We start from the raw sequence: 24,618 nt of genomic DNA, 5'->3' as shown, positions 1-24,618 counted from the left end.
TGAAGGGTGTGAGGTGTTATCTCATTATGGTTTTGATTTGCATTTCCCTAATAATTAGTGATATTGAACGTCTTTTCGTGGACCTGCTGGCCATCTGTATATCTTCTTTGGAAAAATGTTCAGATCCTCTACCCATATTTGGTTGTTTGGTTTTTTGTTGTTATTGTTGAGTCGTATAGCTTTTTTTTGGTTCTTGAGTTGTATGAGTTCTTTAAATTTTTTGGATATTGACCCTTTGTCAGATATATGATTGGCAAATATCTTCTCCCAATTGGTAAGTTGTCTTTTCATTTTGTTGATTTTTTTTAATTCAATTAATTTACGCTAACACAAAAAAAAAGATTTACCCATTTCTCCCACTCCCTATCTCCTGCCTCTGGTAACCACTAACCTATTCTCTGCATCTGTGAGTTTGGGTTTTTTTTCTGATATATATATTTTAGATTCCACACATGAGAGTTAATATAGTATTTGTCCTTCTCTTTTTGACTTATTTCACTTAGCATAATGCCCTTGAGGTCCATCATGTTGTCACAAATGGCAAGATTTCATTCGTTTTTATGGCTGGATAATATTCCATTGTGTGTGTGTGTGTGTATATATATATATATATATATATATACACATGTACATGTACCACAATTTTTTTCCATTCATCTGTTGATGGACACAGAGGTTGTTTCTATATTTTACCTGTTATAAGTAATGCTGCAATGAACATAGAGGTGCATTTATCTTTTTGAGTTAGTGTTTTCATTTTGTTCTGACAAATACTCAGAAGTGGAATTGCTGGATCATATGGTAGTTGTATTTTTAATTTTTGGAGGCACCTCCATATTGTTTTCATAGTGGCTGCACCAATTTAGATTCCCACCAACAGTGCACAAGGGTTCCCTTTTCTCCACATCTTCGTCAACACTTTTTATTTCTAGTCTTTTTGATAATAGCCATTCCAGCAAGTATGAGGTGATATCTCATTGTGATTTTAAGTTGTGTTTCTCTGATGATTAGTGATGTGGAGCATCTTCTCATGTACCTGTTGCCGTCTGTATGTCTTCTTTGGAAAAATGTCTATTCAGGTCTTCTGCCCATTTTTTAATAGGGTTGTTTGTATTTTTGCTGTTGAGTTTTATGAGTTCTTTATATATTTTGGATATTAGCCCCATATCGGGTAGATGATTTGCAAATATTTTCTCCCATTCAGTAGGTTGCTTTTTCATTTTGTTGATGGTTTCCTTTGCTGTGCAGAAGCTACTTAGTTTGATGTAGCCCCAGTTCTTTATTTTTGCTTTTGTTGCTTTTGCTTTTGGTATCAGATTCAAAAATCATTGCCAAGACCAATGTCAAAGAGCTTACCACTTGTTTTCTCCTAGGAGTTTTATGGTTTCGGGTCTTAGTCTTTAATCAATTTTGAGTTAAGTTTTGCATATAGTGTAAGATAGTGGTCCAGCTTCATTCTTTTGCATGTGGCTGTCTAGTTTTCCCAGCACCATTTATTGAAGAGACTGTCCTTTCCCCATTGTATATTCTTGGCTCCTTTTTTGTAAATTAATTGACCATATGTGTGTGGGTTTATTTCTGTGCTCTCTTTTCTGTTCCATTGATCTATATGTCTGTTTCTATGTTAATATCATACTGTTTTAATTACTATAGCTTTGTAATGTAGTTTGAAATCAGAGAGCATGAGGCCTCCAGCTTTGTTCTCTCTCAAATTGCTTTGACTGTTGGGAGTCTTTTATGGTTTCATACAAATTTTAGGATTGTTGGTTCTATTTCTGTGAAAAATGCCATTGGAATTTTGGTAGAGATTGCATTGAATCTGTATATTGCTTTTGGTAGAATTGACATTTTAATGATATTAATTCATCCAATCTGTGAGCAGAGAATATCTTTCCATATATTTGTGTCTTCTTCAATTTCTTTCATTAATGTCTTGTAGTTTTCAATATAGGACTTTCGCTTCCTTGGTTAAATTTATTCCTGGGTATTTTATTTTTTTGATACAATTGTAAATGAGATTGTTTTCTTAATTTCTTTCTGGTAGTTCATTATTAGTGTATAGAAATACAACAGATTTTTGTGTATTGATTTTTTATCTTGTAACTTTACTGAATTCGTTTGTTAGTTCTAACAGTTTTTTGGTGGAGTTTTAGGGTTTTCTATATATAATATCATGTTATCTGCAAATAGTGACAGTTTGACTTCTTCCTTTCCAATTTGGATGCCTTTTCTTTCTTTCTTTCTTTCTTTCTTTTTTTTTTTTTTTTTGCCTAGTTGCTCTGGCTAGGACTTCCAATACTATGTTGAATGAAAGTGGTGAGAGTGGGCATCCTTGTCTTATTTCTGATCTTAGAGGAAAAGCTTTCAGCTTTCATCATTTAATATGATGTTAGCTGTGGGTTTGGCATATATGGCCTTTAGTATGTTGGGTTATGTTCCCTCTGTGCCTACTTTGTTGAGAGTTTTTATCATAAAGGGATATTGAATTTTGTCAAATGTTTTTATACACCTATTAAGATGTTCATGTGACTTTTATCTTTCATTTTGTTAATGTAGTGTATCAAATCGACTGATTTGTGGGTGTTAAACCATACTTGCATCCCGGAATAAATCTCACATGATCATGGAATATGATCCTTTTAATATATTGTCGAATTTGGTTTGCTAATATTTTGTTGAGGATTTTTGCATCTATGTTCATCAGGGATATTGGCCTGTGATTTTCTTTTCTGATGGCATCCTTGTCTGGTTTTGGTTTCAGGGTAATGCTGGCCTCGTAAAATGAGTTTGGAAGAGTTCCTTCCTCTTCTATTTGTGGAAGAGTTTGAGAAGGATTGGTGTTAATTCTTCTTTGAATGTTGGGTAGAATTCACCAGTGAAGCTGCTTGGTCCTGAACTTTTTTTTTGTTGGGAGGTTTTTGATTACTGGTTTAATCTCCTTACTAGTAATCAATCTGTTCAGATTTTCTATTTCATTATGATTCAGTCTTAGTAGGCTTTGTGTTTCTAGGAATTTGTCCATTTCTTCTAGGTTGTCTAACTTGTTAGCTTATAATAGTTCATAGTAATCTTTTATGATCCTTTGTATTTCTGTATCATCAGTTGTAACATCTCCTCTTTCACTTCTGATTTTTTTTATTTGAGTCCTCTCTTTTTTTTTCTTGGAGAGTCTACCTAAAGGTTTGTAAATTTTGTTTTCTTTTCAAAGAAACAGCTCTTAGTTTCATTGGTCTTTTCTGTTGTCTTTTTAGTCTCTATTTCATTTATTTCTACCCTAATATTTGTTATTTCATTCCTTCTGCTAACTTTGGACTTTATTTGTTTTTCTTTTTATAGTTCCTTGAGGTGTAAAGTTAGGTTGTTTTAGACTTTTCTCATTTCTTGAGGTAGGCATTTATCACTATGAACTTCCCTCTGAAAACTGCTTTTGCTGCATCCCATAAGTTTTGGTATGTTACATTTCTATTTTCATTTGTCTTAAGGTGCTTTTTGTTTCTCTTGATTTTTTTCTTTGATCCATTGGTTGTACAGGAGCATGTTTAATCTCCACATATTTGTGAATTTTCTAGGTTTTTTCATGTAATTAATTTCTAATTTCTTACGATTGTGGTCAGAAAAGATGCTTGATATGATTTAAATCCTCTTAAATTTATTAAGACTTGTTTTGTGGACCAATATGTGATCTATCTTGGAAAATGTCCCATGTGTATTTGAGAAGAATGTGTATTCTGCTGCTTTTGGATGGAATGTTCTGTAAATAACTGTTAAGTCCATCGGGTCTCATGTATCATTTAAGGTCAATGTTTCCTTATTGATTTTCTGTCTGGATGATCTATCCATTGATGTAAGTGGGGTATTAAAGTCCCCTACTATTATTATACTACTGTCTATTTCTCCCTGTAGATATGTTAACATTTGCTTTATATATTTAGGTGCTAAATAAGATACACTAAAATTAATTTTATCTATTTCTTTACTTTTTTAATGCCATTACTAGAAAATTTAAAATTACATATGTAGCTGGCATTTGTGGCTTGCATTATATTTCTAGAGAGCATTTTCTGTTAAAGCTATTAACAATGAATGGTCCACATCCAAGCTATTACACCTCCTGTGATCTTGAAGAGTGAAGTGCTGTATCATAAAATTCCTGGAGATGAGACATGACATTGATCTGCCCCGTGTTTGCCATCTATCTGGCAGCCAGTCAGTCTGGCCAAATAGACTTCTTTCTATTTATATGTATAAACTTAAAGGAGGTGGGGGGATGCCCCTGGGTCATGAAAAGAGCACACTTCATAGCTCTTAAGTAATGTACCCAAAAGTAGACCAGGTGCTCTTGGAGGTTCTAAGGGATAAAGATGAACGTTATACCCCTTGAGTAATACTGTTACTAAAGAATCTGCTGTGTCAGCATTTATGAATTATCACTGTCTTTAACAGGCCTTAAGTATTAAAAATACTATGATGTCTGCCCTTGTTCGTAATTCAGATCCAAACTTACTCTCTTTTTCTTGCTTTCCGTGGTTTGCCTGCCTCACTGGTACCCTATTCATGTGTTTAGTCTGCCTGGTTTATCATTTAAGAAGCATGGGAAAGCAAAGGCAAGCCTTGGAAACATTAAGCGCAGTTCCAATCCCTACTCAGAAATATTCTGTTTGAGCCTGGAGGATTCCGTTAACCTCCCTAAGCTCCTCTAAACTTTCATTTCCTCAATCTTAAAATGAGGCACTCTCTTGCTGGATCTGTGTGCAAGTTGAGTGAAATAAGAAGTCACCTGGCACACTTATTCACTGGGCAGATTTTGGAGAGGGTATCTCTTCTGTGTCTGGCCTCAGGCTAGTTGTTAGGGATACAATAGTGAGTGAGACACTGCCCCCAGTTTGCCCACAGCTAAAAAAGGACAAGGACAAGGAGCCTGGCAACATCAGGACACCAGTGGTCCTCAATGAATGGCAGCTGTTCATTACATCGGACAACGCAGGATTTGGCTCATCACCAAATCATGGAATGATGTGCAGGTGAGGGAACTGAAGCCCACAGGGATTAAATGACTGCCCGAGTCACCAAGTCAGGCAGTGTTGGACTGGCACCAGGGCTTGGGATTGCTGACTCCTTCCTAGTAATGCTTTCCCCAGGAGATCATATTGCCTCACTCTTGGTTTCCCAACTTGTTTACCTTAAAAGAACAACTTCTTTATTTTGGACTTGATAAAAAGAAAGAAGAGTTTCTCCCAATTTTTGCTCTATAGGTTATCTGGGCTGGCTAGTAACTCCTCTAAAAACCTGTGTTTCTGTTAACCCCCCAAAAGGCAGTGACATGCGTTTCTTTAAGATATAAAAAGAATTTAGTACACTATGAATTATTGTACTAATCATTGTCAGATTATAATCTAGTCAAGATAATGTTTTTGTTTAAAGACTTCATTCTATGAGATCTTGTCTTCAACAGTTTATCTATTTCCTATTAAATTAGGTAAAACAAAGCCAATTTCCATCTGAGAGTTTGAAAGAAACTCCATCTTTAGCTTTATTTAAAATATATTCTCCATGTTCTATATGATCTATCATAGTAATAAAAAATTAGATTTAAAAAAGAGCCACTTGTGGAAAGAGAGAGAAAGCAGAAATCCAGTGAGAAGTTTGCTTTTTAAAATTCTGTTCTGGAAAAAATGACTTAGTAGGTACAATAATGTCAGTAAGGTAGAAAAAGAAACATATTGTTCAGCTAAGCACCTATGTGATTGCTTTTCTCTTCTGTGAAAGAGCTACACCTGCATCCTGAATCAGTGGATACACCAAGTAAATGAGGCTGGGTGAGTCTGACAACCATCCATAGGGATAGTTGTTATGGTGAAGTGTTGCAAAGTACTACTGGGGTCTACTAAACTCAAACAGAATGCCCTATGCACCGAGAAAGGTCCCCTCCAACAAAATACCCATGAAGACCAAGACAGGAGTAGCACTAAGCATTTGGTACTGAAATGCCCCTTATTCTTTCACTCCTCCAGCAAGGAAGAGGTAGAGACCCAGGCTCCTGTAACCCAGCTTCCTTCTCTGTGTTCTCGCAGGAAGAGACCTAGCTTCAAGCTAAGCCTCTTATCATTGAAATTCATCTACCCGATTTTCAGCTCTAGAAATCCATGATTCACATAACAAATGATCTGGACCTGGTAACAGTATAGAATTTTCATCTCTAGATGAGCTGGTGATTAGGGGTGATTATAATCAGTGTCTAGATTATTTTCCTCACAGTTGAGCCTCCGTGTCAAAGGTGTGTAATTGCCTGTACACTTAAACAAAAATGGGCAGCCTTCCTGCCTTATCCTGGGAGATGCACACATTACACATGAGAATACGTTACAATGATCCTTCCCTTTCCCTGGGCCCTCATGTGATGTAAGTGTGCTTCACTGAGAAGGGAGTCATATATTGTGGCTGCCCAAGAGCACATGTGCTGGTTGCTTTACCATCTCCTTAGGCTTCCATTTCTTGACATACAAATGAGGGCCCCAATCTTTCCATGAAGGCATTGTACATAGTCTATTTATTTCTAGTATCGGAAAGGGCCTAGTAAGTAGCTAGCACTTATTGGTACTTTCAGGGGGCATGCCAAATGCTTTGAATAAATCATCTCATTTGATGCCCTCCTGATTTTCCTATGAAGAAGGGAAAAATATTATCATTTCCATATTAGAGAGGAGTGATATCTTTATCTGAGGTTTGGCAAACCTCAGGATTTGAACCTAGCTCTCTCTGACTCCAGAACACATGCTTTTAACACCTAAACTCACCATCTCTGTAAGTGAAGATCAAGGATAGCGTCTGTGTTATAGGCTGATGTTAATTTCCAAAGACCTGGGAAAGTATCCATCAATGATTATTAACTAAATGTTATCAGCTGACAGTGGAACAGATGGCATCAAATCAAGTGTCCAGGGTTCACTCAGTAACACTGTCTCTTACATCATATGTCAATGTCAGCAGATTGCTTAATCTTTGTACCTGTTACCTCACATGGAACCTAGATAGCATCGTTCACTTGCCCAGGTGGTGGTGTGCTGGTCCAGTTCCTACTGGCTTGTGAATCCACGATTGGTAACTTCAGTGAATCCAGTGATTCAGGGAATCCACGTTCAGTGACTTGGTAACTTAAAATCAGCCTTGGGGAAGGTATTTATACCACAGAAATTGGCAAACACTGCAAACCATGGTCCTTTTTTTAATTCCAGACAGAATGTCGTTAAATATTCATCAGTACACCACTGTCGGTGACTCAGAGATACAATATGAGTGGTCACACTTCTAAAGGTAAACAAGGGCACGCTAGGTACCCTTAAAAAAACTTTCTACAAATATAATTATACCTAAGTCTTCAGTGAATCTTCTGTCTCTATCATTCTGCATTTGGGAGGATCTCTTAAAACATAATCATAATGGTTTTGTATGTCATTAGAAATATAAAATTTTATTTTGCTATTGTTTTTGTTATGAAAGCATACATGCTCACTGTAAGTTTGTTTCTGAATGCAAGTATATAAACATACAAACCATAAAATGTATTTATCAATGTTGTCAAGTAGAAATATAAAATATAATGCAAGCCACGTATGTGATTTAAAATTTTCTACTAATCTTTAAAAATCATTTAAAAAAATAAAAGGAAACAAGATATTAGTTTTTAATAATTTTATTTAACCCAACAATCCAAAATATGATTTTAACATTATAGTTAACATAAATATTACTGAACTGTTTTACGTGTTTTTTTGGATACCAAGCCGTCAAAGTCCATGTATATTTTACACTTACAGCACATGTCAATTAAGATGCTAAATTTTCATCAGGAATACTTGATCTGTGTTTAGATTTCATAAAATGTATATCTGAAAAAGTAGATTCACATACCCAGCCTGTTCCAAATATACTTAATTATTTAATTGACATATTTAATTAGTTAAAATGAAAATTTAGATTCTAGCTTAATTTCTCAGTCACATTAGCTACATTTCAAGTGCTCAATAGCCGCAGGTGACTGATGGTAACCGAATTGGTCAGCACAGGTTCATACCCTATATGATTTATTTTTCTTATAAAAATGGAGACCTACTGTATATACTATTCCCAAAGTCCTTTTTTCCCTCTTACCTTACACATTTAAAATACTTTCCCATCCTGTATTCCCCACTGGATTCCTGAGAAGAGAAAATCTCAGCAAAAGTAGTTATGTCAATAATGTCTGTGAAATTTTTCTTCCCCACTAATGCAAAGGAAATAAATTGACCTAGGGCATTTTGGGGCTGAGCAATTTTCAAATGAGCACCACCATAAAAAGTGGGCATTAACATGAACTCCAAATGCAAACTGGTCAGATAAATGCTGAATTAGACTAGGTCATTTCAAATACCCTTTTGTATGTTTTGGATTAGCTTCTCCCTTTTCCAGTGCCGAGTTCTTAGGAAAGCCTCACCAGAAAATCAACAAAATTCAGTTTTGCAATATTTTATTAGTAATCAACACCAGCATCAGAAAGTACACATTTATTAGGTTATCCACCTGCAATCTTGGTTTTGCAATATAAGCAATTCTGCTTCTGTGGGGATTTTTTAATCAGCTCTTACTTTTTCGGTATCAGAGCAGCTACACTAATAAAACAAAAATTGGGGAGAACTTATTATTTCTGATCCATCAGCTGCCATTTTGGTATTTTGCTTTAATGGGATTATAAGCTCCTAAATCTGTCATTTTATTCCTCCTGTATATTAATATGCTAACATCATACTTCTAGGCGTGTTTTTGACCACTTTCCTTTTAAATACTTCATACAAATCAGAAGGTGCAGGTTGCTTTGGGTGGTGGTTGTTTTGTCTCGGCAAATTTACAAACTGGATATGAGCACATTTTTCCCTATATGGCTTAATATACTTCTAAATATTACTTCTAATAAAGATGTAGGGGTTCTTCATGAAACAGTCTAGTCTTCACATTAAATTCATCTGATACTCATCATCTCTACGTAGATAGCTCTGGAATCTAGTAATGACTTCTCTCTTGATCTTTGGTGTCCTGCCTTCAGCTCTCCACTAGACATTTCTAACAATTCCACAAGTCTTGTAATCACCTTAAACACCAAGATTCCAAGATGGTCATATGACCTTCCCCTCCCCTAAACAACTCAGATCCCAAATTCCTGATTTCTGTCAATAGCACCATCTTTCATCCACACGTATACTATATACTCAGTCATTTGTGATCAACGTGTCTTTCTTTATCATCTCCTTTATCCAGTTATCACCAAATCTTGTCAGGATTTCTCAGTGATATTAAGTTAAAAAGTATGAGGGGCAGGTTTATCCCAAGAAAACTCCACTTTTGCACGTGATTAAGCTGTACCAAAACTTCTAGTGACTTTCTGATTAATATGAGTTGGAAATACTGTTTCAGTCTGGTCCTGTCTTGCCAGTCCAATTTTATTCCCCTTTATTCATCATTCCGAACCTTGCTCTCTGTCTCACCAATCTCCTCTGACTACTATCCTGAACGAATCAGAACCCAGATAGGACATTTGCACTGTCTGAGTTTTTCCCCATAATACAAGTTCACACACCCCTTCTCACTTTGCCTTACCTGTCATTTAGTTCTAAGTTTAGGCCCCTCAATCCAGTGGCTGATTTTTCCCTACTCTGATCTTCCACTTTTAGTCATGCTCCTCTTGCTCAGTTTCACATACCTATCTTGCCTAATTCTTGCAGTCAAGAACTATGATTGCTTTTGTATTCTCCATTGTTCCTTGCACAGTGCTAGCAGGCACTAGTAGTTCAACAAATAGTTGCTAATTTTAAATCTAAGAGAATTAAATCAACTGCTTTCTTTGCCTGGAGTTGGTTATAACATGTTGGAAAAAATGTTATGTTTAATCTCCATCTCTTCTCATGTGTTTATGGACTGTTTTATAGCCAAGGAATAAAAGTCAGTATATCATAGGCCTAACTGTAATTTGGAGGCCTCCTCCGCTGGACAGTTTACAGAATTAAAACTCATGCCAGCTGGATCACCTTGCTTTTCAACTGACTCTCCCTTCAGGTGGGGGGAGCAGTCAAGATGCCTCAGGCTTTGAGTGGAAATTATGTGAGTTCTATTATGCAAGAGTAGAAGCTTGTCTCTCCCCACCCCCAATGAAAATCTTGCCATGAGGCTATAACCAAAGAATGCATACATATCATTAGAAATTTAGAAAGGGATTCTCCCTAGAAAAATACCGCAAACTTAAAAAACCCCACAGGCTAAGATACAATTTGGTAGATTCCTCTGGACAGTGCCTGCCTCTACTCAGATTATTATACCGGGGAAGGGGAATAATGGGACTTTCTCCTGCTCCCATCTGGTGCATCATTGATAGATTAAAGTTCCAGACTTTTTGTGCGGACACTCTGTCCTCTCCTAACATTTTATCTCAGCTAGAACCTAATAAAGAAAGAGTCTCTCCTTTAGAAGCAGCCACACAGAGGTCTGCAAAGTGGAAGCGGGTAGGCCACAATCGAATTGAACAGAGTGCCCATTGGCCTAAGGCATGTGGTGGCTCTAGAGAGAGTTCACTAGGGGAGTGCAGCGGGGCTGTTTTCAGAGTAGCCAGCAGCCCCTCTGAGCCAGCTACAGTGGAAGAGAGTGTTCCTCTCCAATGAAACAATTGGCTCTTACTGAATCCAGCCACAGTTCTCTACCGTCTTCTCTGCTCCCACCCCTAGTTAGAGAATTAGAATTGGGTCCCTATGCAGTGCACTCAGTGGTGGTGAACTGTTCTCATCTCCCTTTTGGGCAAATGGCAGTTTTAAACACCTCCTTTTCTGCTGTGGTAGTGTGCAGATTTCTGGTTAGTTTTTCTTTGGGGATTCTGATTTGTTTGTTTGTTTGTTTTGTTTTGTGAGATAGAGCGTGCTCTATGGAGATGTGTTTGACTTGTGAAGGAAGTGGTGTGATAATCAGTTCCTTGTTTGGGAGAAGTGAAGTTCATTCGCAGGCAGCCATTTTCAGAAGTTTGGGGATGGGAGGGGGTCAACTACTATTCATCTGAAGCAAAATTTATTTATTTCTGGCATCTGCCAAGTCTCTTTGAGATGTTTGAAGAGGTGGCTTCCGAACCAGAGAAAGAACTCTTCTGGGAGAAGCAAATCTGTTCATATTCTTATTCAGTTGGAAAGTGAAAAATGCTGTCTGGGCCTTGGGATTCTCTGTTATAATCTGATATCAAGAGAGCATGTGCCAGGGGAGGCTTCTTTACCTGACACTCAGGGTGATGGGGATGGCAAGAAAAACCAATGCTATATACAGAGTCCAGTTCCTCCATGCTTTCCTACTTAAAAAAATACTTTAAAAATAAAATTTAAAAGGAAATATCCAGTTACCAACAGGATATTTTATGTATTTCTGTTGGAAGCTTCAAACTATGATTACATAGCCTGTTCACCTAGGAGTAAAGGACTAAGGGAGAGATGCTCAGAGGTTCACATTTGCAAAGCAGATGAGGGTAATGCAAGCCCTTTAGCCCAGAGCCTTCCAGGTTAGGAATTTAAAACGTGGATGTTATAATAACTGCAACTCACGTTTGTATGAAATCTCACAGTTGGCAAGTGTGTCATCTGCACTATCATGTTGATCCTATCAGTGACTCCATGAGGCGGTGTGGGAGGGGGCTCCTTATGTGTGTTGGCATACACATGGGTATTCAGACACAGGAAGATATTCAGTTTATGTAAAGATGTGTTTTCTTAGAATTTTTTGAGAACATAAAATCATATTGGACAAAAAAAGTGATTGATCATCCACAGTCTAGAAATGGAAGTACAGAACATCAGACATTTTATACCTATTCAGAATTACACAGCCATTACTGGGGACCAGATCATTCCATTACCCATGAAAACAAACATTCTTGTTCATCATTTCAGCCTGATTAGCGGTAACGAGGAGAGCTATTTCGTTATTGTCAAGAAGGTACAATAATAAAAATGAGGCCAGTAGAGGCCCTGGTGGAGATCCCAGTGTGATGATCAGGTATGCCTGAGTGACTTGTAAGTAGTGTCATTTTGTGGAAATGTTGCAGCAAAGCTTTCAAATAGTTGGCATTAGTTGTCAGATGTAGCATCAACTCTCCAAAGGGCTGTCTCCTGAGTTCATTTTAAACCAGCCCAAACTTGTCTCTTCAGAGATCTTGGAAGTAGATACCTGGTTTATTTATTCCAAAGAAGCTTATTCCCTTCAGGTAAAGGTGTGTGCTGACTGAGGCATGTTGACCTGCTCCCTCTTTCATCAAACTGAAGAGTTCAAGGTGTGGCCACACTCTGGATTCCAACTGCTAGCAAGATCACGACCTGACCCTTCTTTGAGCCTGAGCTGTTCACATTCCTGGGCCTTTCAGAGACCACGTTCCTCCTGAAACTAAAAACCCAGGAGGACACTAGGAAGCAGAGATGTTCTGCTATCTTTTGCTTCTCACCTTCTCCTTTCTGCCTAGTTAAACTTCCTTCAGATAGCTCATTAGCACAGTATTTTGAGTGCTAATTGAGCTCTTTTGTTCACTGGAGAAGTTTTACTATTATAATGGATTGTTTTGTTTTTCCTTTTGTGGCCCGTCCAACCCAGAGCCCCTTGCTTGGTGATACTGATGACAAGTTTTTCTATTTCCAGATCAAATTAAAGTGAAACACACTGGCCCTGTGATTGAAGCGGTGTGTGGGGGTCATTTGGTGTGAGGTGGTTCGATCGCTGTCAGCCAGGATGTGAAAATCTTTAGTGTCCATGTTATTTCCTGAGGCGAGCACCCACGGGAAGTAGAATTTATTACGACCTGCTGTTTGCTTTCATGGAAAGTATGACAATATGAGACTCTGGGGCAATGAAAGATTTATTGGGATTCCTTCTAGAACTGACATGCATGTCGGCTCCTTCATGATTTAGCCAATCTTTAAACAGGATTTAATGATAATGGTCTGCTTTTAATTGGCTTTCTTGTATTCTTTTTTGTGTGATTACAGGTCCCACAGGTATGGATCTCTGGCAGCTGCTGTTGACCTTGGCAGTGGCAGGCTCAAGTGATGCTTTTTCTGGGAGTGAAGGTGAGTTCTGCTTTCCCATTCCTACCGCCAGTGTTTGGAAATACCACTGAACTTTATTTGTTAATCTAAGTTCCTCGGATGATTTAGTTAAAAGATGTGAGTTTTAAGTAGCAACAAATAGGAAACTTGTCTTAGCTTTAAAATCCTAAACTGGGAGGACTTTTCCGTGGATGCTTTAGGAGGAATACAGTAGCCAGCTTTGACGTCTGATGTTTTCACATCAAAAATGCTACAAATCATGCTGAGGGCATTTATATGGAAGACAAGCCAGGTCTCTTGGTCCTCAGGCTTGGGGAGAGATATTAAAATTGCCCTGAAGGGTTATTAACCTACTGATCACTGAGCTCATCTGTGACTAAGGATGTCATAGCCTATTTCCAGAGCTCAGAATTAAGGCCTAATCATATTCTCTGAGAGCGGCAATTGCAAGTTTCCAATAAATTTCACTCTCAGTCTCTGGGCGATTACCATTTCACTAAGTTTGAAGGAAGAGACACTTGAAACAGTTAAATAATGTACTCAGAAGTCATGAGCTTCCTTGGCCATCTCTCTAATTCTCCTTCCTTTTTTTATATACCCTCTTCCTAGTGGAGAAGTCTCAATATATTCAAACTTGTCTCATAGCAGAAATAACTGGAACAAGAAAGAGTAATGAAAGGGAATGAGAAGAAGGATTTTTCTGTCCAGAAAGAAAATTGAGCTCACAAATGGGTGGGAGACTTTTTAAAAGATTGTCTTGCATCTTTGGTTTTCTTCCTTGCTTGGGTTCCAACAGAAGACAGAGACAGTGGATTTCTCCTATGCTATGATACCACCTTCAGTTGTTGCTTTAAGAGCAGCTGAGTCCTCTACTCACCGGGCACTCATGTTGGAAAACACAGTTTAACAGCAGAGGTAGTGCCTTAAGATGTCCTCCCTGACCTTTGAGCCAAAAATAAATGCATAGTAGTGAGCTGCTGAGGGCGACCAGAGTAACTAAGAAAACAAGAAGGGTAAAATATGTGATTTTATCTCTTAGAGCAATTTAAAAATATTTATAGAAAGAAGTCATAATTGTTTGTAATATTTTTGGGTCTCTCTTGTGTTATAATGTCAACATTATGCAAGTCAAACATGGACAGAATTGCAGGCTCCATTTCAGCAGCTTTTCCCATGGCTGGTTTTAGACCCTGGTTCTGAGCCAAAGAATTACAGCTGAGATCCTCTGCTATTCCGAAGTCATGGTGGCTTAATCTCTACTTTCTTCATTAAGGTGACTTTCACTCCACTGGGCAAGTCTCGAGGAATTTAAAAAACCTGTAAAATGACAAGCATGGCAAAGGAAATCTTTAAAGAAAATTAAAAATGCATCCCCAGCTGAAAGACTAGAGCTCAAGTTACATTTTAGACCTAGAGAGTCTGCAAAGAGCATCTATTTCAGCTGCTTTGACATTTCAGTAAACCTTTAACTTCATAAGGAAACAACACCGTTAGCTGGTTTTATGTTTGCTTGAGAGTTTGTTTGCTTTGTTTTTGGTTTGAGGGGAGAAGAACATAAGAAAAGGCAATGGTTTACGGTAAACACAAACCACATAGCCTACCAGTACTTAGAGATAGTAAGTAGGTTAGCAAAGGAAAAAATTTCTTCCTCCTTCTTTTTTTTCCTTGGCTAACCAAAATTCCTTTGGAATATGTGGCTACTCCAGAATTCTACCTTAAAATGGCCTGAGGATTGTTAAGGATGGGGTATGATGTTTACATAAGAAGGTATAGATGAGCATGTTCGAACACGAGTGTGCACGTGTGTGTGTTTCCCAGTTCTGACCATTTATCTGATGGGTTCAGCCAAAATGATCACATGACATGATCTAGGTTGAATCTCAGATGACATTCATGGACCATGTGTTTCTTTTTCTGCCTAGTCCAGACTGTAACCAAGTCATTTTATTTTTATTTTCGCTCCCATTGTATAAGGCAACTAAAAATACAGATGAGGATTAAAGAGAAAAAATGATACCACTATAGTTTCACCAGCCATTCACTTGAATTCAGTTTGGTGAGTGAAGGATGGGGCACTGCTGAGTAAGGGATCTGGAAAGCATCACCTGGAGAAAAGTTGCTGGTAGAGGATGACAGATTTGTATGCCTAGGGAAGGTTGGCCCTTGAAGCCTTGAGCAGGGTTTTTCTTGCTTGGGCAGATGAGCAATTAGAAATATACTGGTCCTTTTTTATTAAGTCTAATTGCCCCCATGGGAAATTTAATGAGAACTAAACAGCGAACAGTGTCACCATTGTAGTAGCTACTGTGTTGTAGTAGATCTCTCATCCTTAATATCAGTCTCTATATCCTCAAGGCAGGTTACATAGTCTCAGGGAGAATTTCTTATTCCAGAATCAGCAATGACCAACATTGCCTCATTTTCTGAGGGCTTCACAGGGTTCAACTGGCAACTGATTGCGTCAAAACTGCTGTGCCTGGGATGGTGATTTTAATGAGAAATGTGCATAAAGATTTGATGGATATAAATATTCTTCCAAGGAGTGCCTGTTATAAATTAGACCATAAATCTCTACTATTTCAATCAGTCTACAACTGAGCATCCTCTCTGACCTCAGCAACCTAAGGAGAGAGTAGGCAAGCCCCTGCCCTGAAGAAGTTCAGTCTACTTGGGATGTGAGAATCTTATAGAAATTAATGACAGACTATATAGTGTTAGGGCCCAGATTGTGTGATGAATACAAATGGTCAGGATGCTCTGAAAAAGAATAAATTGAGATGGACTGGAATACTTAATTCAGCAAATTCAATGTGCAGATATTTCTTTAGAGCTTTCTGTTTTCAAAGATTAAACTTAGGGTTATGAAGAATACAATGATTCTTCCTTCAAGGAATTTATCGTGAGTTAAGAGATCAGGAATATACACAAAGAATTATAATGTGAGGCAGTGTCTATTACCTTTCCAAATAGTGCCCTGAACTACACTTTTTCGGAGGAGTGAAGAGAGGAAGGTCACCTCCAGCTGTAGTGAATTAGAGCTTCATAAAGGAGGTCGGTGTTATTTCAGCAGTAACTAGAATACTAGGTTAAGACTTTAAAAAGCTGAGAAGAGCAGATGGCGACTACAGGAATGGCTGATGTGATAAAGGAACAATGTAAACAGAATTGCATGGGTGCAGACATGAGGTGTACACGGAGAAGAGTTCATGCAGGTACTGGGTGTATACCATGTACAGGGCACTGTGCTAGGTAACGTGTGGTTCCATTTCACACATTGAGCATTCCACAAATTTTTTGAGCACTCACTTCAAGAAAGGCATAGGATTAATTTGGCCAGAGTGTGTGGTACGTGAACACTACATTTATAATTATTTTCTTTGGAAGTAGACTTATGTCAGTAGATTTGAGTTAAATTATAGAAGACCTGGAGATGGCAACACCTTCATGGAAAAGGCAAGTCTTGCTGGGCCTTGAAGAATGGATAGTATTTAGAAGGGAAGAGAAGAGAGAGGAAGTGTATGCCATATTTAGCAGGTCATAGTTCTCAAAGATATAGGTCAGGCGAAAGTGCTAATGATGAAACATTACTTGTGTGTGCGTAAGTGTGTATGTAATATTTATGTATCATATATAATATTTATGTATAATATATTATGTTTATAGGTGAGTATATATATATAGACATGTTTTATGTATTACATATAGTGTGGCTTGCAGGCAAAGCACATAATTAGTATCTTATCACTCTAAAGATTAAAAGCTGCATTATTCTATTCCAGTCAAGGTAAGAAACTTACACTAGGAGTGAGATACCATGTCCTAAGGGAACATGGATCCCCAAAATAATGCTCTCTGTATATCTTTAGACATTTTTCATAAACCTATACAAACGGACACGCATTTATGTGAAAGAAAAGACATCTGTGTTCTCGTTGCTAATGGACAGGAAATAATAGCACAGTGGATGTAGCATTTTATTTCTTAAATAAACCCTATCCCCTTGCAATTGAAGCTCTGCAGAGCCCTGAGAGGTTGCCAAGACATATAGGATATATTTTGTAATTATTTACAAGCAAGTGTCAGAGTTGCAGTTGTGGTTGGTAAACAGTAAAATGTGTACCTGTTAACTATTTTCAAGAAGGAACAATTCCAGGCTTCCCATTCATACTAGAAGTGAGGAAAAAAGCCATAGAGCTGTAGATTGCTGCTGCCTTTACTGTCACCAGTAGGCACAAAGAAATCTTACAGTCTGTTGTAATGCCATGGCCTGAGTCCATGTACATCAGCACCCCTGCATCACTTGGTCCTCTTGGTATCACAAACAGTTTTGATGCTGCAGTGCAGCAGCTCACAGCAGGCCAGGTTGAGGAGCTCCTGGTCTTGTCGTCTAGATGGTGCCAAATGGAAGATATGAGCACAGACATTTGCAGATAATGGCACAAAACAGTCTTTCAGCAAGTTTTTATAGAGCACTTTTATGGATTCAAGAGTGAATTTTAAATTTATGTTCCTGCCTGTAAAGAACTCATGGTCTATAAAAGAGAAGACAGACAAGTAAGCATCATTTAATCATGGTGCTGTTAGGTTATTAAAGAGTTTTAAGCAGAGTGATAATACTTATTTTTTCATTTTGGGAATAATACTAGTAATAGGGTAAAAGTGAAATTGAGAGAGATGAATGTAGAAGATGATTGTAATAGGTCAGGAGAGAGATGAAGTGTGACAGTTGTAAAAAAAAAAAAAAATAGATGGATCACAGACAAATGTGGATGAGATGGAATCACCAGTATTTGAAGTCCTAGTATGTGTGGATTTTTGACTGCAAGAACTGTCTGATCTTTCTTACTCCATCCATTTCTAAGTTTCCACATTTTTAGTTAATGTTATCAACATCAGCAGTGACTCACTTTTAATACAGTGTAGTCCTGGAACACAGCTCAGCCTGTTAGCAGCACAGTGGTACTTGCACAGAACAGCTCTGTGGGGGAGGAAACATGCTGAGACTGATGACAGCAGAGTATCTAAGCCACCTTTCTTGTGTACCATTTTCCAGAACTCCTGCCTGTGCCTAGCCCAGGTCCCATGGCTATCTGCTCACCTCTGCAGTGCGGCTGTGGTATGGCTTAGGCTACTGTGCACTGAGGGTCCACAGTGGGGACAAAGGCCTGAGCCTGCTCCCCATGTAGTCTCTGGACATTCATGACTATATACTGAGACCTTGACATACCCCCAGATAGGTTATTAACCCTAGAGTATGTGCCTGCCCCTTGGAATGCAATAAAATATACGAAAGATGAGTTGAGTGCAGCAAAGCTGTGTGCTGGGCAGAGTCTGGGAGGTCAGGGAGGCTTACACAGTAGCTAAGTGATTCACCCCTACAAAGCTGCTGGCAGTGTGAGTGATTACGTTTGTGCCTCAGCTAATTAGTAATAAAAGACTGGGACCACCCAAGAATAGTCTGAACCTTGAATGTTTGATTCACACATGCCAATGATCGACTATACTTCTGGTCTTCCACCTTAGAACCCAACTATTACAGGACAAGAGCCAATCCTGGTATGCAAAATGTTGCCACACCACTTTGGTTCAGTAGCCTAAACTGGGGCTTCTGTTATGGGGTAGACAGGAATGAAGCTGACATTTGATGTGTGGTGCTGGCCAGAGCTCCTGTTTATGGACACACCTGGTTTTCTGCTTCAGCTGGAGGCTAACCCAGGTTCAACTGTGCAGAATTCCATGGCAGCCTGGACCAGCCCAGGCAGCCTCTGCTTGAGGTTATCCCCCACAAGAAGGGGGCCCAGGGCCCCTCAATCACCCAGCACCTTTCCCCTAGGAAAACTTTCTCGGAAAGAGCCTGTGGTTGGTCGTTTTCTCCTCACTGTGAATTTAAGTCATTGGATTATTTTCCCAAGCTGGTTCGGTTTAAACCGTAACTTTAAACTCTACATGATAAAGAATTTTAGACGTTTCAGAACCATCAACAAGGGCATCTTTTGAGACCTAGCCCTTGTTTCTCGTAACTGCCTGCTTATCCATAGTACTGTGCACCTAACTTGTCATCAGGCAGTCACCAGCAGCACGACCCCAAAGACCACCTTCATCTTTCACAAACATCAGGCACTGCCCTCCCAGTTTGGCTTTTCCAGCAACACTCACATGGGCCTTTAAGTAATGCTGTCAACAGTGTCATCCTCAAAACCAGAGCAAAGATTCCCCATCATCTGTAGTTAGCAGCATAAAGGCAGTGATGATGTATCACATAAAGACACTTTGAAATCTGACGCAACTGACCATACAAAGAGGATTCCCCGGCGCCCTGGCTGGTGATTCCTGCACAGACCAGACTGGAGGGCCCAGGGGCTTGGAGCTCAGAGGGTTTTTTTTGGTCTGTATTTCCCAAATCTGTTCAAAATGAATCCACATTATTTCATTAGATATATCTATCAGGACTCTCTGTTTCTGTTTATATAACAACTCACTGGCCTTAAGCCTTAACCTGAGCTAATTATAGCATGTGCATTACATTTCCACAGCAGGCTTGTAGGCATTAGAGCATGGTGGATCATGTCCCAGCCACGAAGGAAATGTTTCAGGATGTTTTTATGGAAGGTCTCACTGAGAGGCAGGACACAGGAGAGGCAAGACACAGTGGGTAGGCAGAAAAGAGTGGGATCAGGTTGTGGGAGAGGTGACATTTGTTGTGTGTCCCTCTCCTAAATGAAGTTGTTAATGACATCTGTGTTTCAAATTGTGTGGCAAGTCTGGATTGAACTTGAAATACATGCAATTTAATTGTTTTCAGATGATTGACAAGATAACCGTTGCATACTCTGTGGAATACAGTGATACGGATTTAAAACTCACCAGATCTTAAAATCCGTGAAGGATATCTTGTTCATCTCTGTGTCCCCAACCTCTAGTGTGCTGAAACATAGAGGAGATCTTCATTTATTTGTTGAGGGAATGAATGTATCAGCTTCTAAATCCTCACCTGTGACTTCCCCAGGCATATGCCACAGTTGTCACTAATGCTCTCTTATCTCCCTTCCTAACCAGGGCAGGGGCTGAACTAGGACCCCCTTCCAAGTGGAGGGGTCTAGACAAAGCTGTACAATTGTAGAAGCCAGGGCCAGTAGTCTCCAGGAAGCCCCAAGCATCCATGTGCCCTACCCTAAGCCCTGATTTGTGGGCTTTCCCTGTGGATGGAATGATCTCATTTTTTCTGCTGTATACTTCAGATGCCATCAGGTCCAGAACTTTCCCTATACACCAATGCATGGGAGTCTGATGCCCTCCCTAAGTCTTGCCAACCTCTTTCCAGGTGACTGAACCTTGTAACCCCATGTACCAGCCACTGGCCAACATCTTGCACTGAGTGAACCATCACCCAGCACCAACCCCCTGACACCACCTTTATCTGTGAGCCACCTACCTGATTAAATCTCCTCAAATATTGACAGACAGAGAAATATAATGAGGCCTCCAGATCCCAAATCCACGTTTTCTCTGTCCCTTTGGACATTGAACTTTAGATTATGAAAAACCCTGATTAGGGATCATCTGGAGAGCTGGATCAATTTTCCCAGCCCCATTCCTTAAAAATCAGGTTTCTCCAATTTTCCAACTAAAGCCCTTCTTGAAGTATGAAACTCTCAAAATTAAAAGTCAAAGTTATATTGATAAAATCCTTAATTTCGTGATCTCTGAATATGAAAAAACTAGTATTTCGTACATCATCTAATCTTTTAGTAATACCTTGCAAATTTGTGGAAGGAGAATAATGATGTTGGGAATATTTGACTTCTACATAGCCATGTACAGTGTGTAAGTATTGATAGATTCACGTTAGTGGAGATTGAATTGGTGATGTTTACCATGCTTTATCTTGGTGAGCCTTGGCTTCCCCCAAAATCAGAGGTCACATTTTAGGAAGGACCATTTTGTGGCTGCCTAACATTTAGGACATATCCTCCCTCCTCCTCTTCCCAGCCACTGACCCAGCTGCTTCCTTGGTTGGAGCAAGAGAAACTGTGCTTTTCTAAACAACAGCTAACAATGAAAGGATGTGTTGTGATGAAGGCAGAGGAAAGTCAGTCAAAGAGCCCTGCCCCATGTCAGGGCCCAGTGTGGCCAGATCAGCTGGCAAGACAAAGAGTACAGTGAAGTACCTGAGGCACTGTGCTTGGACAGCCCATGCTAGGTTTACAAGCTTGTATATGGCTGTGCCCGACTTCTCTTGTGATCTGTGCCAGCACCATCCTCTCTGGATGTTGCTCGGAACTTCATTAGCATGGTTGACTAGCTCTCTCCCACTTCACAGCTATCACTAATCCTGACTTCCTGGAAAGCTCTTATTGAGGAACAGAAGGAGCTAGATTAACTTCTGTGCATACTCTGGCCAGATTTGCATGTCCAGCTCACGTTTGTATAGCAATTATGGCTGTGAAAGGAAAAAGTATAGCTATTCCCCAGGATGACCTGACTCTCCAATTTCCATTAGATAGGTGCTAAAATCCTGTTTTCTTCGGTCTAAAAAACTTACTTTAAGGAGAGAATAGAAGAATATTAAAGACAAAAATAGGAGGATATTAAGCACTTTCATTAACATGAGATATATCTGAAATGAAACTATTCCCTGTTGAATTTTGGGGGATGATTTCTCCAACATGTTGGTTGGGAGTGGGTTGCTATAAACCCCAAATCAGAAGCCTTTGATGTGGTGAGTGTCAACTGATGGACTTAATGCGGAAGGTAGAAGGAAGAGACTAAAATTCCAGGCCAAAATGAGGAGACCATGGCCACTGGTGAGCCCTCAAATGGCATTCAGTAAATACTATGTAGATTACTGATTGATTTCTGCAGTTAGTTGATAGAAGCTCAGTTTGATCTGCATTTGATTTGGTTATGCATGATGTGTCTGGTGCTGTGGTTCCACGCCTGGCTATCACTTCCTTGGGGCAGCTGGAAGCTTAGATTGTTAGAGGGTATAGGGAGCCCATGGAAGGGCTCCCTGGGAGGAGAAGAGCTGTCAGGCAGCTGGCCAGGCAGCCTTGACTGGTACTCAGAGAACCTACAGAGATGCTGAGCAAGTAGGAACCAGTAAGGAAGTCTCCACACCAGTCACCTCTGGTTCCTCTTTCCTTCTTTTCTATCACGGTCAGGAGAAGCAGTCTAGATTAGGGATTTTCAGAGCATCGATCTTGGACTTTATCAGAATTGCGTTTGAATCCCAGCTCTGCCATTTATGAGCTGTGTGATCATTTTTTTTTTTTTTAGTTTGACTTCCCCTGAAGCCAGGAGTCAATGCTGAGACAAGGATTCAAATGAAAGTAAATTATTAGAAAATGTTCCGGGGAGAAACTGATGAGGGGAGTAGGGAAATGGGATAGGGAAGGTAAAGAAACCAAGCAAAAATGCAATATCAAGGACTGTCCCATGGTAGGGTGGGTGGTGGGGTGAGTATCTGGCTCAGTCCCCTCCAGAAGCAGTGTTTCAGGTTGTAGAGATCAGCTCTCTGTTGGTGGTTAAGGGCTAACCCCAGGAGGTTGTAAATTCCTAAACACTATCAGTTAGCTAATTGCAGATCAAGATGGTTCCAGCAGCCAGTGGGAAGCCAACAAAGAGACACAGGTACTGGGTATTGAGGGTGAAAGCACACAGAGACTCTGTGGGCACAAAAATGGCTACAGGATCTACATCAGGAAAGCACTGACAGCATCTGCTGCAGTGGCTTTGGTAGTTTCTTACACTCTCTGAGCCTCAGTGTTCTCATCTGTTAAATGGGAGGAAAATAACTTGTTTAAAGTAATTAGGGTGACCGGCCCAGTGGCCGAATGGTTAATTTGTGTGCTCTGCTTCGGCGGCCCAGGGTTTCGCCAGTTCGAATCCTGGGTGTGGACAGAGCAACACTCATCAGGCCATGCTGAGGTGGCATCCCACATGCCACAACTCAAAGGACCCACAAGTAAAAATATACAACTACATACCTGGAGGCTTTGGGGAGAAAATGGAAAAATAAAATCTTTAAAAAAAAAGTCATTAGGGAGGTAACACAAGTAAACCACCTGTTGAGATGACACAGGAAAAACACGTAAGTATTCAATAACTGGTGACTTTTATTGGCTTCAAGTTGAGTTACTGCAAACCCTGAGGCCTAAATAAACATGCAAACTAAATAGGTGTGTAGAATTTTATTTATAACAATATATGCCTAAAAGAAAGAGTTCAGTTGCATAAGGAAGTTTTGGAAGTTAAAGATAATTTTAATAATGACTCGAGAAAACTGTCTTGAAGAGGATTCTAATGTTTAAGATGTTCTCAACAATAGAAGTAAAACGTGAGGGCATAAACTTTTCTAAAATGAAGCACTGTTCTACGTCTATAGTTTTTACAATGAATATTCTGAGGATAAGTTTGATAAAACCTTAGTGCTCTAGTTCTTGTACTTTTAATAAAATTAAATCTAATCAATACAGCAAGTGAGTTTGTAGTGAGTTGGCTGATCCTGGGAGTGATACTGGGTGAGTCAGTTCAGTTCAGTGAGCGTTCGTGGAGCATTTGCCCTGTAGCAGACATGATACCAAGTGGAGAGAGGCACGGTTCCCAGATTAGTCACCAGGTGGACTGAGGATGTGGAGGGACAGAATTAAAACAAATTCATTGCAATAATTATAGAAGCATTTTAGTGGATCAAGTTACTTTATACTTATTACTTTATACTTATTACCTCAGTTAATCCCCACAGCAATGATAAGAGGAAAGTTCCATGATTACCCTGTTCTAGGTAAGGACACCAAGAATAATTATGTAACTAGTTTACATAGCTGGTGAAGGCAAAAGAAGGAGTTCAGCCCAGGCAATCTGACCCCAGAGTGCGCCCTACGCTGCCTCTCGTGCCCTAGGATTCCCATGGTGGCTAAGGAACTGAAGTATTCACCTCTGCAGGAATTTCAGCTGATTTCTGGAAGTTGCATTTGCTTTACATGATCAGCCTAGCTAAGGAATCAGAGTTATATTTTATCAAAAAGACAAGAGATGATTCCACGAACTCCTTCTGTAAATCCTCTAAGATTCAGATTCATTAAGTTTAATGTAGTACTTAGACTTTCAATGTTGGACCTCATTATTTCGTACATAAAATATATTATATATGTGTATATGGTATATATGTGCTAAATCTGTTATGTGTGTATTATGCATTATATATGTGTATATGTTTTGTGTATATATGTTATGTATGTTGTATGCATGTATATATAAGTATGTGTATATTTTATATATGTTTGTATATGTTATGTATATGTGTATATATATATATATGTATAAATAAAACTTCTGATGAGGTGTGGATAATTTCCTCAAAGCAAATGGGCATCTCTTCCTGAGACTAAATCAGTAACCAAAGTTTGTGGGGATAGGAGCCGCCTCTTCTTTGAACAAAACCCTGTGAAAGGTACCTCCTGGGCAACTGAACGACACCCTCCAGTTCTATTTAGCCCTGTTATCTACAAGGCTTTCCCTCATTGTC

General features: G+C 39.2%; 1 protein-coding gene across 4 annotated transcripts in view; it reads left to right on the top strand.

Moving 5' to 3' along the window:
* GHR (growth hormone receptor) overlaps positions 1–24,618 on the top strand; it is a 245,033-nt gene that overhangs the window by 99,500 nt on the left and 120,915 nt on the right. For all 4 annotated transcript variants that reach the window (XM_001498656.7, XM_023625698.2, XM_070246321.1 and 1 more), the window contains exon 2: positions 13,032–13,112. In XM_001498656.7, the coding sequence (XP_001498706.5) occupies positions 13,043–13,112 (70 nt within the window). In that variant the 5' untranslated portion in view covers positions 13,032–13,042. The remainder of the gene's footprint in view (positions 1–13,031; positions 13,113–24,618) is intronic.

Source organism: Equus caballus, chromosome 21, assembly GCF_041296265.1.
Source record: "Equus caballus isolate H_3958 breed thoroughbred chromosome 21, TB-T2T, whole genome shotgun sequence".
Lineage (NCBI taxonomy): Eukaryota > Metazoa > Chordata > Mammalia > Perissodactyla > Equidae > Equus > Equus caballus.
This window is presented reverse-complemented; position numbering and strand designations above follow the sequence as displayed.